At 32.7% G+C, this 15,486-nt stretch overlaps 1 protein-coding gene across 2 annotated transcripts in view; it reads left to right on the top strand.

Annotated features, from left to right (window-relative positions):
* LOC123259932 (guanine nucleotide-binding protein-like 1) overlaps positions 1–15,486 on the top strand; it is a 189,907-nt gene that overhangs the window by 153,214 nt on the left and 21,207 nt on the right. For both annotated transcript variants that reach the window (XM_044720757.1, XM_044720758.1), the window contains exons 6-7: positions 8,757–8,967; positions 9,625–9,752. In XM_044720757.1, the coding sequence (XP_044576692.1) occupies positions 8,757–8,967; positions 9,625–9,752 (339 nt within the window). The remainder of the gene's footprint in view (positions 1–8,756; positions 8,968–9,624; positions 9,753–15,486) is intronic.

A 15,486-nucleotide genomic window follows, 5' to 3' on the forward strand; every position in this document is an offset into this window, starting at 1 on the left:
GAACTGCCTTAAGACTACGTTGAGACGAGTCTTCAGGCTTATATATATTTGGCTTTAATTCATCCACAAGTCCTTTTACATCAGTGCAATAAAACAAATTTTTCTCTTTTTCAAAATATTTACGGAAAGCCTCCTTTCGATTCCGATAAAATAAAACTTTAGCACCTTTTGTCAGAAGATTTCTTCTTTTCATACTCGAAGCCGGTATTTCAGCCGCTTCTTTTAAGAGTTTAGCTTCTCTAACTAAATCATTTAAATGTTTTTGGTCGTATGTTTCTGGCTTTTTCTCTTCACCGATCGGCCTGTACTCTTCTTCACTACTTGAAGGAACTTTTTCATCAGGTTCACTGGAATTGGATTCACTGCCAGTAGCAGACTCTTCGTCATTAAGAGCTACATTCTCAGGATTGACGTCGACTTCCATTGTATCGAATCCACAGGTCAGGCTGTCTTTTGACGTATCATCTTCTGAACCTTCTATAAAGTTTGCAACTGGTTCATGCACACCTGAAGCAGGAGAATACAAAATTTTGTCCTTATGGATTTGGCCCGCAGTCTCAACTTTTGTCGTGCAAAAGTAGCAGTCATTTGCACCAAGAGGCTTCTTCCATATAGCTGGAGTTTTAAATTAAAGTTTCTCTTTGTCCTAATGCTTCTCAAATCGGTTAACCATGTTATAGCATGAACCACAAACAACATTGAGTATTCAATTGTTTAAATTGTGAGCAACTTCCATATTGAAACACTTTTCATACAAAGTCACAAACCTGTTCGTGAGTTTCTTTTTATTTTTCATCCCAATGTATTTTGCACAAACGTAGCAAAAGAAATTAGGATTCTTAAAACATTCATGATCGCCATGAGTACTAGAAGATCCAGCTAAATTTTGAGTAGAAGAAGCATTACAATCCATTAGAATAAACAAACTCCGCGAGCTAGAACCTGGTTTGATCGCAGTTAATCAGCCGCCCTAGGGGTGATAAACCCTCATACCTTCCCAGGCTTAAGTATGAGGGCTTTCACACTACGGCATCATTCTCATATTCTAGCGCTTCCCTGCAAAACAGCGCGCCTTCGCCTGGCTTCGATACCACGAAATGTCGACTACCCGGGAAAAAATGATCAGATATGAACAGGCATGAGTCTTCAGGTCTGATCAGATATGAAAAATGACCGGGTCTGATCAGACCTGGCCAGGCCTGTTCATTTCTGATCAGATCTGTTTATGTCTGACTCGATCAGGTCCATAAAAAAAAAAAAAAGATTGGTGCCGACGGGGATTCGAACCATGTACGTTGCGTTCTTCAGACTGATACTTTACCTGAAGAGCCCTTGGCGCGTAACCGAGAGATCTGGGTTCGATTCCCAGTCTGGGCTGTCTGATTATTTTTTCAATTACGGAAAAAATTCCCACTGAGTAGGTCCCCCCTTTCCCCTATCCGTTCTTTCCCAGCTCCCTTAAAATTTGCTTTAATATGGCTGACCCAATCACTTATCTTAACTCTCACGTACCTTTCAAACTACTTTAAGTAATTTAAATTTTATACATGACTTATCCTTATAGTTAACGGAGTTCTATACTTAATTTATTAATTATTAATAATTAATGATACACAGTAAAAAATTTCGCGTCATTGCGTCAAAAATTTATGTTAAATATTTAACACTTTTTTGTTGATTTAACAGAATAAATGTTAAATTTACACATAAAAGTGTTAAATATTTAACACAAAAATTTTTAACACTAAGATTTTTGACGCAATGACGCAAAATTTTTTACTGTGTATATTAGAGTGATTTATTTGGGACGGCTATGTATTTTTTTTCGCTCCATTAACTTATGGTTCTATGTAAAGTAAAAAAAAAATTCTTTAAGGTTTATTCCGTAATTATAATTTTATTGTTTTCTTTTAAAATTGAAGTTTTTTTCAATTAAAACGTATAGGAAATGAAGAATTATTTGTGTGTTCTACGATTTAGTAGCCTCCCTGGAGGATCCGATTTACCAGAATTTACGGTGATTGCACAGTGATTTCACCGTGCACGTTCACCGTAATTTTCGGTAAAATCACCGTGGTTTACGGTAAAATCACCGCGATTAACGGTAAAATCACGGTGATTTCACCAAAAATTACAGTGATTCCACTGTATTTCATTTAAAGCTCTGGCGTAAACCGTGATTTTTTTTATCACTAAATTTTTAGCGCTCGCATTCAAAATTTCTTTTTCTGATGCTTTTGTACTTGTTTTCTTAAAATTAGACAAATTTTTTTGTCATTTTTTCTCGTGATACAAAATTATACAATTATTTATAAACAATTTTGTTTACTTATAAATAACTTCTTTTCCTCGAGCAGTAGCAATGAATTTATCAAATGAAAAATTATTTTCCGAAAGCTATAAAAAGAAAACATTATCACACGCTGCTTGTGTTTTTTTTTTTTTTTTTTAAATATGCCACTAATACTTCGATTAGACAGTACAACAGATAATCAATAGGATGCTTAATTTACAACGAATATTTTTGTTGAAATATTTTTGATAATTTGAAGACGAAAGTTTTGTCATTATATATTATTTATATAAAACGCTTGAGAAAAAAAAAGCAATGAATGCTCGCTTTGCGCATGCGCCGCCAATTGTAGCGAGTCACTTGTCAAATGGACCAACTTTGATTGCTCTGTTTTTGTGTTATGAACGAACAACAACAGCATTTTAGATTTCGAATAGCAACTTTCGGTGATCTTCTTTACATTCATACATATTTATTTTAATATTAAATAATTTTTCCTTTTGTAATTAATCTTTAAAATTGTGAAAAAATATGTATTTCAAATTAAAAAAATTCAAAACTCAAAAATTCTTAACTATTCGCAATTTTTATAAGAGCAACTTTTGCCTTAAAATTGTTCGAAATAATAAAAAACTATTTCTTTAGTAAAAATATATTTTTTTTAACAATTGTTTAAATAAATGGCTATAAACAATTGATGGCCCATGATTTCGCAAGAATAATGACGATGTTCAGTTTCAGCTAAACAAAATATACGGGATAAGACATTATGTCTACGAAACTCAAAATTACATGAAAAGGTAACGGCACGGTGTTTCAGGGAAATACCGTATTTTACCGTAAATTCACCGTAATCGTTTCATTTTACCGTAATTTGAGATTTCGAAGAATTATGGTGATTTTACGGTGTTTCATAAAAATTTCACCGTGAATTACCGTGAAAACACGGTGACTTTACCGTTTTTTACCGAGAAGTTCGATAAATAACCGAATTACAGGTTTCCACCGTGAATTCACCGTGAATCACTTTAATTACGGTATTTTACCGTGATTCGGATCCGCCAGGGCTTCGACACTACTGCAATGGACCAAGTCGTAGCTTAAGATAATAACAGACACCTTGAAAGGACTTATCGCCTATCGATATCAACTGATATATTTTGGTATTTTCACGCTATCAAACTCACTGAAGCTTTTACTAAATAATCTTATTTTTCGCGTATTCAATGGAACACAGTAAAAAATTTTATGTCATTTTGTCAAAATTCATCGTTAAAAATCATCGTTTTGGCATGGAAAATTAAAAAGTTCATGCTTATATAAGCCGAAATTTTTGATGAAAGTTGTACAGATAAAATTTATAAGGGGATAGAAACTGATACGACATACGGAACAAATTAATTTTAAAAATAGAACTGCAGTCTATAGTTCGATAAAATTTTTCTTCCAGACTTAAAATATCATTTAAGAGGGCAAATCATGCATGAACAGTTCTTGTCAGCTGATATATGGAGTTTTAATCCTTATCTATTTTAGGCTAGATCAGACATGATCAGACATGGACAGGTTTGATCAGGTCTGAGCGTATTTAACGCTTCAGACATGAACAGGCATGGACAGGCTTGATCAAATCTGATCAGGTCTGAGCGTATTTAATGCTTCAGACATGAACAGACATGAACAGACATGAGCAGGCATGAACAGACTTGATCAGGTCTGATCAGGCCTGAGCGTATTTAACACTTCAGACATGAACGGACATGAATAGGCATGGACAGGTCTGATCAGGTCTGAGTGTATTTAACAGTTAAGTCATGAATAGGCATGGACAGGTTTGATCAGGCCTAATTTCAGGCCTGATCATACATGAACAGGCCTGATTAGATCGGATTTCAGGCCTGATCAAATATGAACAGGTCTGATCAGTCCTGATCATTTTTTCCCGGGTAGCGAATCATTCTACACATCCCGTTAAAGGGCAGTTATCGTCGTAGTTCAAGCACTTCGTGATAGCAGGTTTTTGCCGATAAATGTACCGATTCAATGTCCTGACGTTTTCTATTGTATCAAAGACAAAATTCATTTAATAAAAGACTTTGATAAGACACAATCAGTGGCAAATAAACATATTTGCGAATCAGTGATTGATGCTAAAGAAAAAAACAAAGCAGGAACTGCAATTTGATCATAACATACGGAAAATACTATAAGATAATGGATTTTATCGGTTTTTTTCGACTTTTCTCCGTTTTTTGCAGTTTGACCCCCAATTTTGACTTCAGATTCGTGTTCAGCGATAAAAAATACGTCGGAAAGTATGTGTCGCACACACAGCACAGACCACTTTTTTTTTTGTGGACCTGTGTAATGACTAAAATCTAAACTCGCCACTATGTCCAGGAGCTTGGAGTTATTCGTGTCACTTCATTCATTCCTCAATCGGCAGAGTTGACATCAAAGTCTCCGCTTATAATTATCATCTCGCGGATGATTTTTTCAAGATTATTTACCATCTACCGAAAGACAGCAACAGATTCGTTTGGGGAAAATTAGCATGACACGTAAGATGTTGCTGGTGTTACTACCCATACAATACCCTCACTAAATTCACCGCTCAATATAAAACTGCGATTCCGACCTAGTATCTAAATAGTGTGTATCATCGTTGACACGAAACGCCTTACCCCCGGCAAAATACCTTTAACTTTTTATCTTCTTCTTCAGCCACATAGACTCATACAGCCAATCATAGACGCACTTTCTTCTCTTTCGTAGGTGGCTCAATAATTTATCTGTGAATCGCTTTGATTCACATATTGAGAGTCCCTACATATACATAATTCTTTCTTTTCAGTCACTCTGATGTAATTTTCTTTCCGCGTTTCTTGTCTTTCGATTGCCTTCGCAATTTTTCAGGGTCTACGGCAACGGTCATGTCTTTAAGCTTATTTAATAGTTTTTAATAAAAACTTATGTTGAAATTGTTGGCTGTATACTCAATAATATAAATAAAATAAACGATCCTGATATTTCTTTATTTTCAGAATCAAAAAAATTCCCGAAAATCACTTATTTTTTCGGCTGTCACAGTAACTTTTCTCCTCAAACCAACTTAAGTTGATAAACAATTGTTTATCATAATCTATTTTTCCCCTTCCCCTCCAAACTCCTCGTTTGCTTAGATTCACTATTACCACTTTTCTGGCACTGTTCTGCAGCCGAAAGTCATCTGGGTCAATTTTTACTCCAAATTCATTCTTTAGTAATTCTTTTATAGCTCTCAGACTATTTTATATCGCCTTCAGTCCTTTAATTACTGTATAATTTGTTGTCTACGAAAAAAGAAAGTTGAATAGAGCAAGTTCAAATTTTCTAGTTCTACATAGAGTATGTAAAGTATAAGCTGTCTGAAGCTGTCGGTAAAGTAGCTAGCAAGCATGATAGCATGCAAAAAATGGTAGAACGCAAAATTCATGTTATAATTAAACGACTAAAATTGGCAGACACACTACTACTATCAGAAGTAGTGCAGTACAAAGTGGGCGTATTGAGAATGCATTCAGTAAGGGGTCATCCATAAATTACGTCACACCTTAAAGGAGGGGGGGAAGGTATCACCAGAATGTGATATTGTGTGACAAGGGGCAGGGGGGGGGGGTCAAAAGCTTTGTGAGGTCACATGTTAAAATTTGAATTACTCAAACGTGAAACTTACAGTGCGCGTCATTGATTCGTGACGGTTGAAAATTTTATGGTAAAATAGAAAAATCAAAATTTCGACATCTGTAAATAAAGAAATCAATAAAAGGAAAATCTTTATAAGCATCAATTTAAACAAAATTGAAAAAATAATTCACTTTAAAAAATAGTTCACAAACCCCCATGAGTAGCTAACTGTGATAAATACGACACTCACTGTTTTAAAATTGTCTACTCATGGAGGTTTGTCGTCCTCCAGGAAGTTGCGGATCAGTCTAAAAAAATACACACGCTATCATAAAAATGTCTAGATTATTTTTTGGAGTGCAGGGAATCCTGCCGCTGCCTGATCCGCAATCTCCTGGAGTACCGACTCTGTAAACCTCCATGAGTAGCTAACTCTGATAAACACGACACTTACTATTTAAAAAATGTCTAGGTTATTTTTTGGAGTGTGGAGAATCTCGCTGCTGCCTGATCCGCAACCTCCTAGAAAACCGACCCGTAAACATCTAAGGGTTGTAGTCGAGTGCTCTCGAGTATTATAGAAGTTTTGTTTTAATTTTTTATTACCTCGTAAATTGCAAGCAATTATATATTTAATTGTATTTTTATTTGAATTTATGAATTTATACAAATCAAAATTTACAGATGTCTAAAATCACGGGTTTCTAAATTTGCTGGTCTATATTTATAGATGTTTATTGCTTAAGAATTCATATATTAATAACTGTCAATATTTTTATAAATATAAATATTCAAATGTCTTTTTACTGACTTCTCTGAATTCAGTTCATTTTATTTAATTCAATGTCTATATTTATATTTGATAAATTTTAAAATTATCCAATTATATTGTTATCTTTTTTTTTAGTATTATAATTTTACTTTTATTTATTTTATGGTGTGTAATCATTTTAATTGCTAATATTTTCAGTTTCTATTTTAATTGTGATTGATATTTTGAGTTATTTATTTTCAGTGAATTATTTTTTCAATTTTGTTTAAATTGATGCTTATAAAGATTTTCGTTTTATTGATTTCTTAATTTACAAATGTCGAAATTTTCATTTTTCTATTTTACCATAAAATTTTCAACCGGTACGAATCAATGACGCGCACTGTATATGTGAATAAAAAATTTAAAATATTTACGAACTCAATTTATATTTATTAATCCTTCAGCACTCTCGTTATAAGATTATCTCTCACGCAACAACATTTAACTTCTAAAGCGGCGTTGTAATGCAAGTGAGATACTAAAATTCTCAAGAGTTCTAAACAATAAGGGTCTGAGTAGGTTTAAATCGTCGGCGAGTGCTTGCTCGCTTTTCTAAAAAATGAAAATAACTGTTTCTTTATAATTATTTTTAAATACATGCATAAAATTGAAAAATGTGTGACGTCACATCAAGGGGGAGGTTCAGAAAATGTGACAACCTGTGACAAGGACGGGGAGAGGGGTTGAAAAGTCCTGAAATTCATGTGACGTAATTTATGGATGGCCCCTTAAAACAATGGAAGAATTAAAGACAACAAACGGTAAAATGGAGAAAAGGAAAGAAGAAATAAACTATAAGTGTCATAAAGGTGATGCCCTTAAAGAAGTTATTGACGTCAGGAACCAGAAATGGAAAGGCGAGAAAAAGAAAATGATCAGCGCATCATATTATTGGAAGATAGGATTCAGAAAACCGAGGAATGTATGTGCGTGTGTGTGTGTGTGTGTGTGTGTGTGTGTGTGTGTGTGTGTGTGTGTGTGTGTGTGTGTGTGTGTGTGTGTGTGTGTAAACCTCTTATAACTTCTGAACGGCTTAGCCGATTTGATCGCAGATTGTGTCATTCAAAAGGGCTTTGCCAAACTTACATTTCCTGTAAGTTGAAACCAATTCGGACAGGTAGATTTCGCGAAATTGCAAAAAATGTGAAAAAAGTAGTTTTTTTTTCTTTTTTTAAAATATCTCCGAATTGGCTGAACTGGTCGACCTTAAAAAACTAATCAGCTCTTAACCTTGAAAACCCGCATCGATCGCCACCAAGTGCGTCAGAATCGGTTGATGCGTTCGTGAGATATCGTTGTCGAAAAAAATCGAAAAAAGTGTTTTTTTTGTAATAACTCCGAAATGTTTCATCAGATTAATTTTTTTATTCGAAATTTTTTATAGAGCTCAAAAAACTACATCGATTTCCACCAAGCGTGTGAAAATCGGTTGATTCATTCAAAAGTTACTGCGGTTTGAAAATTCAAAAAATCGTGTTTCATCAAACTTCTACTTGTCTATTTCTAAGCTCTTCGTGCTCAAAAGCATAGAAGAGCTATCTCTTTGAGCTCGGAGAGCTTAAAATAACACATAAATTGTATTTTTGTGGTCGAAGAGCTCAAAAACATCATAAGTGCAATATTTCAAGCGCCTGGGTATGAAATTAGCGGGAAGTTGCAGGGATGGCCTTCAGGGTCAACCGTTTTCCTGATTTTTTGTTTTATATTCTAATTATAAGTTTTTTTCGTGGGGGTCAGTGCGATCAATAAAATGACATCCTTCTAATTGATTACTGTGTATATAATCGCTATCATACACTTCCCGATTAAGACGTTAAACACATCCGAAAAGCATTATTATAAGATATCAATCCCAATCACGTCATTAAGCGTTATGTTTTAAGTTACACTTATTTGAAGCATAATCCTGAAATACAGAATATAAAAAGTGATAGTTAGATTGCGAACATCATCTTTTTTTCAATTGATTGTGGTTATTGACAGGTATCCTGGGTGAGACATCGGGATATTCACTTATTAACCGTGGGACGATATACCTATACGAGTGACCAACGATTTGAAGCCCAGCATTATCCACATACTGAGGAGTGGACCCTTAAAATCCGTTATCCTCAAAGAAAAGATTCCGGTTTCTACGAATGCCAAATATCAACTACTCCACCAATTGGGCATCCTGTGTATTTAACCATAGTTGGTAAGATTGATTATATTAGATTATTAAGTAAAAAACTTTCTTAACTCTTCAGTACTTGGCATTGGATTCTCACAATTTTTTTCTGGTGAAGCACTAAAGAATTAGAAAGAATACAGATTTCGCGAGACATTGATATAGATTAGTATTTAAGAATTGACAAGGCTTTGGTATAAAAAAATTTATTCTACTGCGACACTGTCAATGTATCCAGATTGGGGCTGCAAGTAATGAGAAGCCACTCTTGAAAGTATTTGTTGTTTTCCGGTTTTACTCATAGAAACTTATGGTCTTTATGATGAGCACTTTCCCTGAAAAAACGAAAGAACTAAAAATGATTCCTCATATGCTGAACGTTCATTAGAAGTTATACATGATGTATTTACTTAAATTGCTATAAATGATAAAAAAAAACGAATACTGTTTGATCGTTTTATTTAATGAGGATTTTTAATAGACTTAACGAAAAAATTCAAGACTGATGCCAAATACTAAAGTATCCATTAAATCAATATCATGAAGTTACATTAAACTTATAAATTGATTAAATAGTTAGAAAAAGGTTATTACTGCTCGATAGAGAAAGTAAATGAAAATAAGCTAATCTTAATCCATAAATGTGATTTTATAGCTCGTGTAATTTGCATAAATATGTTGCAGAACCGGTCACTATAATAGTTGGTCAACCCGATCTTTATGTGAATAAAGGCAGCACTATTAACTTAACGTGTCTGGTCAAATATGCTCCAGATCCACCCCCGACGATGATCTGGCGTCATGATAGTGAGGTGAGCTAACTAACTATTCTTACTATTGTTTTTTGTTAAAGTTCGGTTATATAGTTCTATAGTAAATCTATTTACACAGTATAAAATCGACGTAAAAAATTATGTATAGCTAATTTGTTGCCAATATTAATTTCATACTGTATGCATTAAGTTGTATATAAATTCTTAAAATATTCATAGATGTTTGCTTTCCCATTTGTTAACATTTTGAAGGAAAAGAACGACTTGTATATTGTATATTGCGGTATAAAAATTTGATTATATTATTTAATCTGTAAAATTAAATTGATATAAGCTATTGCATACCTTCAGACCATTTTTTTTATTCGAAAACGTTCCTTAAGTAATCAAAATTTTGCGGATTAAATTTTAGTCACTCAAGTCTTTAAATTTCAATGAACGACCAGCTCTCACAAATGTCAGCGCCCTTTACCTGATAAATGTAATTTAGAGTGTAGCAGAATCTAGCCCATGAATCAGTCTAATAACTTTAATTACTTATACATGACGCAGTAATGATTCACTGATAACACAATGGTCCATGGCGTTGCTTCTTAGTGATTGAAGGTGGTAAATGGAACGATGGCATTCATAAAACTTGAATTTATTTTAACATAAACAATTACTTCCTTTAATATCAGTGATATACTTACAAGGAAACTCTCTCCGGTGTCCCCCTCCGATTTTGATGAAACTGAGATATGTTATTCTCCGTCGAAATCTAAGAGACACGTATTTTTTTTTATCTGCGGAAAAACATTTCTAGGGGGTGAAACTACCCCTCAAAAGTTAGCCTCCAAAGGGGTGTTTTTCAAGTTTCGCATACTTGCAGTTTAAATAATCGAATGGGACCAATTGCATAATTTTCAGGGTTGGAAAATCATGCAAAAAGAAAATTGCTTTTGGTTTTATTATAAAACAATGGATAGAACAAAAGTTATGAGGGGTTCGAAAATACACAAAACTTTATATAAAAAACTATTCGATAGTTTCAACCAGAAACCAGCAGCAATCAGGAAGAAGGAGGAAAAAAAAGTAGAGAATACGTCTTTCGGGGTTTTTCCGAAAGAGGTAGTAGTTTAAGGGAGTGAACATCCCTTAAAAGCATATCTACATTGACCAGCAAGAAAATATCGTTTTTATATTAATTTTGATATGAATTCATCAATAATAATTTTTTTCGTACATTTCTAGCATTTAAGAAAATAAACCGTAATATTATATCTTAATATTTTACTTACTTGTTTACTTCGCATCCCAAAACTTTATTTTGTGTATCGGGACATGTCAAATGAATATTACAAATGTCATTTAATGATTGAATCTGCTTTGGAAAAAAAAAAAAAAAAAAAGAAAAAATGCTTATAATGATTTTATTATAATCATAATAATCATTCATCATTATCTCATACAAAAAAAGAGATAATTATATTTTTAGTTTATATGGAGTCAGTAATGTGAAAAAACAACATAGTATAAAATAAATGTATCATTTCGAGATTAGTTTAGTTACTGCGATGTACTTCATCTTTATAATTCAATATTATAATCGTGTTTTTTTTTTTTTTTTTAATAAGTTGAATAATTTAAAATTGTACGAAAATCTTTATTTTAGTACACATAGAGCAAAAGTGAAAGTCAATCCCTATAAAATGTTATAAGACTACTCTTAACAACATGTTCAAGTCATGAACATTCCGAGAATCGCCAGTAAATGACGAAGAAATACAAATCAAAGAAAGTTTTGAAAATATTTTACTCAATGCTATGAACGAATATAAATTGACCGGAGTCGAAATGGTCGAAGAAAGTTTCTTTTTTTGCATTTCCAAAAGAACCGTATAAAGATTGGACGAAATGGAAGTCGTGGAAGATAAAAAAGGGTGAACTTAAATGCACTAGTTGATCAAGAAACATCCCGTAAAGTTGTGGATTCCGCCGGTAACTGCAGAATCTGCTTTGGAAAAAAAAAAAAAAAAAAAAATGCATAATAGGTTTATTGTAATCCATGACATCATTCCATGTTCATACAAAAAGTCAAATTATATTTTTAAGTTTCATATGATTCAGTAAATGCTTCCAAAGAAAACAACATAAATAAATGTATTGTCTAATTTCGAGGTCAAAGTTTAGTTCACTACGTGTACTTCATCATACTATAAATTCCAATATTATAATCAAATTAGTTTTTTTTTTTTTCATGGTGAATAATTCATTATTTGAAAATCCTTTTATTTAAATTTTATGAAGGCAAAAGTGAAGTCCAAATCTATGAAAATCATTCCCATGAGACTGCTCCTTAACAACATTTCAGAGTCAACATTAAACTTTGAAATACAAAATCAAAGGTTTTGAAAATAATTTTTACTCAAATGCTATGAACAGAATACTCCAAGATTCAATGATTCGAAGAAAGTTCTTTTGCATTTCAAAAACCATTATAAGATTGGACAGATGGAGTCGTGGAGAATAAAAATTCGGCAAATACTGTTCAGTCAGCTTGTCCAGGTAATCATAGATTGGAAATTCACAGAAGGTGAGTCCACGCTGAATATCGCTCAATGTGGAGTCATAATTTTTAGGCACCAATGGAATTCAAATGATTTAGAGGTTAAATCTGAGTAAAGACCAAAAGATGATATCACTATTAAAAAATTTCAAGTTAAAAGAGACTGAGTTTAGAGACTTTCATTAAATATTGAAAAGTCAGAGTTGTAAACACTTGGCCAATAATTTAACACAGGATTGTGAAATTAACTGTTTTTTACATAATTCGTGTTCATTAATTACCTTTCACAGATTCATGTTATAGCTATAAATTATGTTTGACTAAAACTTATACTATAGTGATTGCCTCTATATATGAAAGAAAGAATAACTGTTCAACAATGTCCTTTATTCAAAACCTCGATTACTTTTGGTTTCCTCAATGATTATAATTTGGCTGGAATTCTGAGTGGTTGGGACATCAGATTCTTCTCCTCTGCCTTGGCACTTTGGTCAATTTCAGGTTCAGTCTAGGGTTTAATATTTCCCTCTCCCGTAAAATTTATCCTACAAACATTCAATATTAACTAAAGAAAATTCAAGACTAATTTATTGATAAATTTTTATTAATGATTAGAATTGGACAGACATTTTATTTCAGTTGGGGACTAGTACAAAATGTCTACATCAGATCTAATTTTATTAAAGGAAACAATTATCATTATTTCTAGCTCTAGAAACATTCTTGTTTCATATGTTTAACTATAAAATTCTTGGGATAATTAAACTAATTAAAACACAATCAAGGTTTGGCATTTGTGCGATCTTGATAGCTTAGGTTGTTAAATTAATATACGAACCATAACAAAATTTTCTTCCAAAACTGGAATAATAAATATGTTAGTTAATAACAAACATTTTTGCAAGATTCTTTGAAAATATGGTTTCAGTGATAGTTAATTCAAAAAAAATTTTTTAATAAATGACAGAAATCAACTTTTCCCAGCCCGCACCACTATAAGTTGCTTCCTGCTAAATTAGCAAAATAAGTATACCTCCACGGGAAGCAAGCCTCAGATCATATGTTTGTTGACCATCGGCTTTGCCTCGGACAACAATTACAGTCTGAGATTCTTTGCCTCATAGGTATTAGCCAATAACCACTAATTAAAAACATCAATTCCAATTCAGGCAAAATGTTACAGTTCTTACTAACATTTCGGGTTCCTCCTCAATGCTCAATTTCTACTGACCAAAACCTTGGATTCAAATTGTAAATTCTGTTCAATGTTCAAAATAATTCAGACAGATAAAACACAATTAGCAAGGTACTCGTCCTCACCATTACAGGCTAGGCAGTTAGGTTCACATGGTGTTATTATTGCAAAGCTACTGGGCTTTCCTCCCACCGATTCCCCAACATTTGTGGTTATAAATCACAAATAACAAATTTTTATGAAATTTTTGTTCATAAATTCTTAATCACAAATTATTTTAGTTATTAATTAAATTACTACAGGAAGAATTTGTTTTTTGTCAGCGTTCTGTAGGTTCTAGGGTCACCCAAACCATATTGTTTTTCTTCAAGCACTTATAAACATGAAAACTTTAAGCAGGTTCCCTGTAAGCGGTGTTGTTATTTAATATTCATAACACAATGACTCATAATTAATTGACTTAAAAACTGTATTTGTTTTCGAGGATTTTGAAAATAAAACTTATGTTCTTGTTGCGTTCATTGCCAAGTAAATACTAATTGGTTTCTCTCCACTTTTCAAGAGTTCAAAATGTCATGTTTTAATCCGATTTAACCGGTTTATTGTTACTACAAGCTATTACTCGCTTACCGCTCCGCTGGGCGCTTTATAAGTTACATTTTAAATCTAAACTTGAAATTTAATTAGAGTCATTGTTTTGACTTTGCACAGACTCTCAATTCTATCAAGGAATTGGCATGCACCTTTATCCAATATAATTGTTCAAAAGCTAAATATTCATTTATAACTTTTAATGTTGCAATCATTACTAACATTTCCGTTGATCTTCCTTACAAAAATGAATAATAAATTGAGTTTGAAAAAATTTTAATGAGCATTGAGAGTTTCGAGTTAAATAAATTGCAGGTCCTCATAAGGTGAAGAAATCTGCCTAATATATAAACCTTCAGCCATAGAGAATTAAAAAATTTATTTGGAACAAATCAGGATCGAGATAAGGTGTTAGTTACAATCAAAGATTCATTAAATTCTAAGTCAAAAAATATGAGCTCCAGATAGATCACTAAATCTATACTAGGCAACTCTCGAAACTTACGCTTTAGGCTAATTTATGGTATGGTATTCAAGCCGATCTGGTTTCGGAAGTGGTTGTCTGCAATTATCGGCAGGACAAACAAACCAAAGCTCTGCCATTGTGATTATAGATTTTCTCTAAAATTTACTAAGATCCAATTTTTCATCTTTAACTCCATAAAAATTTGGAGTGAAAGCTTTACGTGGTTTCCTACAAAAATTCATACGGGTATTTAGGGAAATTCAGGGAGGTTCTACCAAACTTTTTAATCAACCTGTTCAAAATAACTGGTAGAATTTTTAACTTTCCTCTAGAAAATTGAAAATTTAAAAATTCAAGGGAAGTTATTGGTTTACCCCATTTGCAACCAAGTTTTCATCAAATCTCAACGTTTTGAAACTCTAAAACTATCACAAACTATTTCTCGCGATGGGTATCAAATTATTGTAAAGCCTCTTACTTTTGATTTGACCCGCTAGGTCGGGATCGGATTCCGTAGCAGGTATCATGCATTCAATTTACGTGAAAATTTTATTCATTCGGTTCGCTAAGTTTTGAAAATCTCAAAATTTTTAAAATGGTTTTGCATAACTTTTATTTCTTTGTAAAATTTTTCTGCCAAATTCTTAAACTGTTTCGGATGGTATATTACACTAAGGAAGTAGTAAATCTCTCAGATCCCATGCCAAATTTATTTGTCCGAGGCAGCTTATCAACAATCGGATAACTCTTCAGAAACTAAATTCATTTACAAAATTTATTATTTAAAATTAATTTTTTTAACCAAAACAAAATAATACTTTGTTAAATTTTCAAATTCCTTTTTAATATTTCTATTTTACGTCCTCAGTTATAACCAAAATCATTACAATCTATCTAACTTTCTTTCCATATTCTTCAGATTCATCCGGAATGCGTTTGAATTCTATTTGCCGTCAATATGACTTCCACATGA

The sequence above is a fragment of the Cotesia glomerata genome, linkage group LG2 (assembly GCF_020080835.1).
Source record: "Cotesia glomerata isolate CgM1 linkage group LG2, MPM_Cglom_v2.3, whole genome shotgun sequence".
Lineage (NCBI taxonomy): Eukaryota > Metazoa > Arthropoda > Insecta > Hymenoptera > Braconidae > Cotesia > Cotesia glomerata.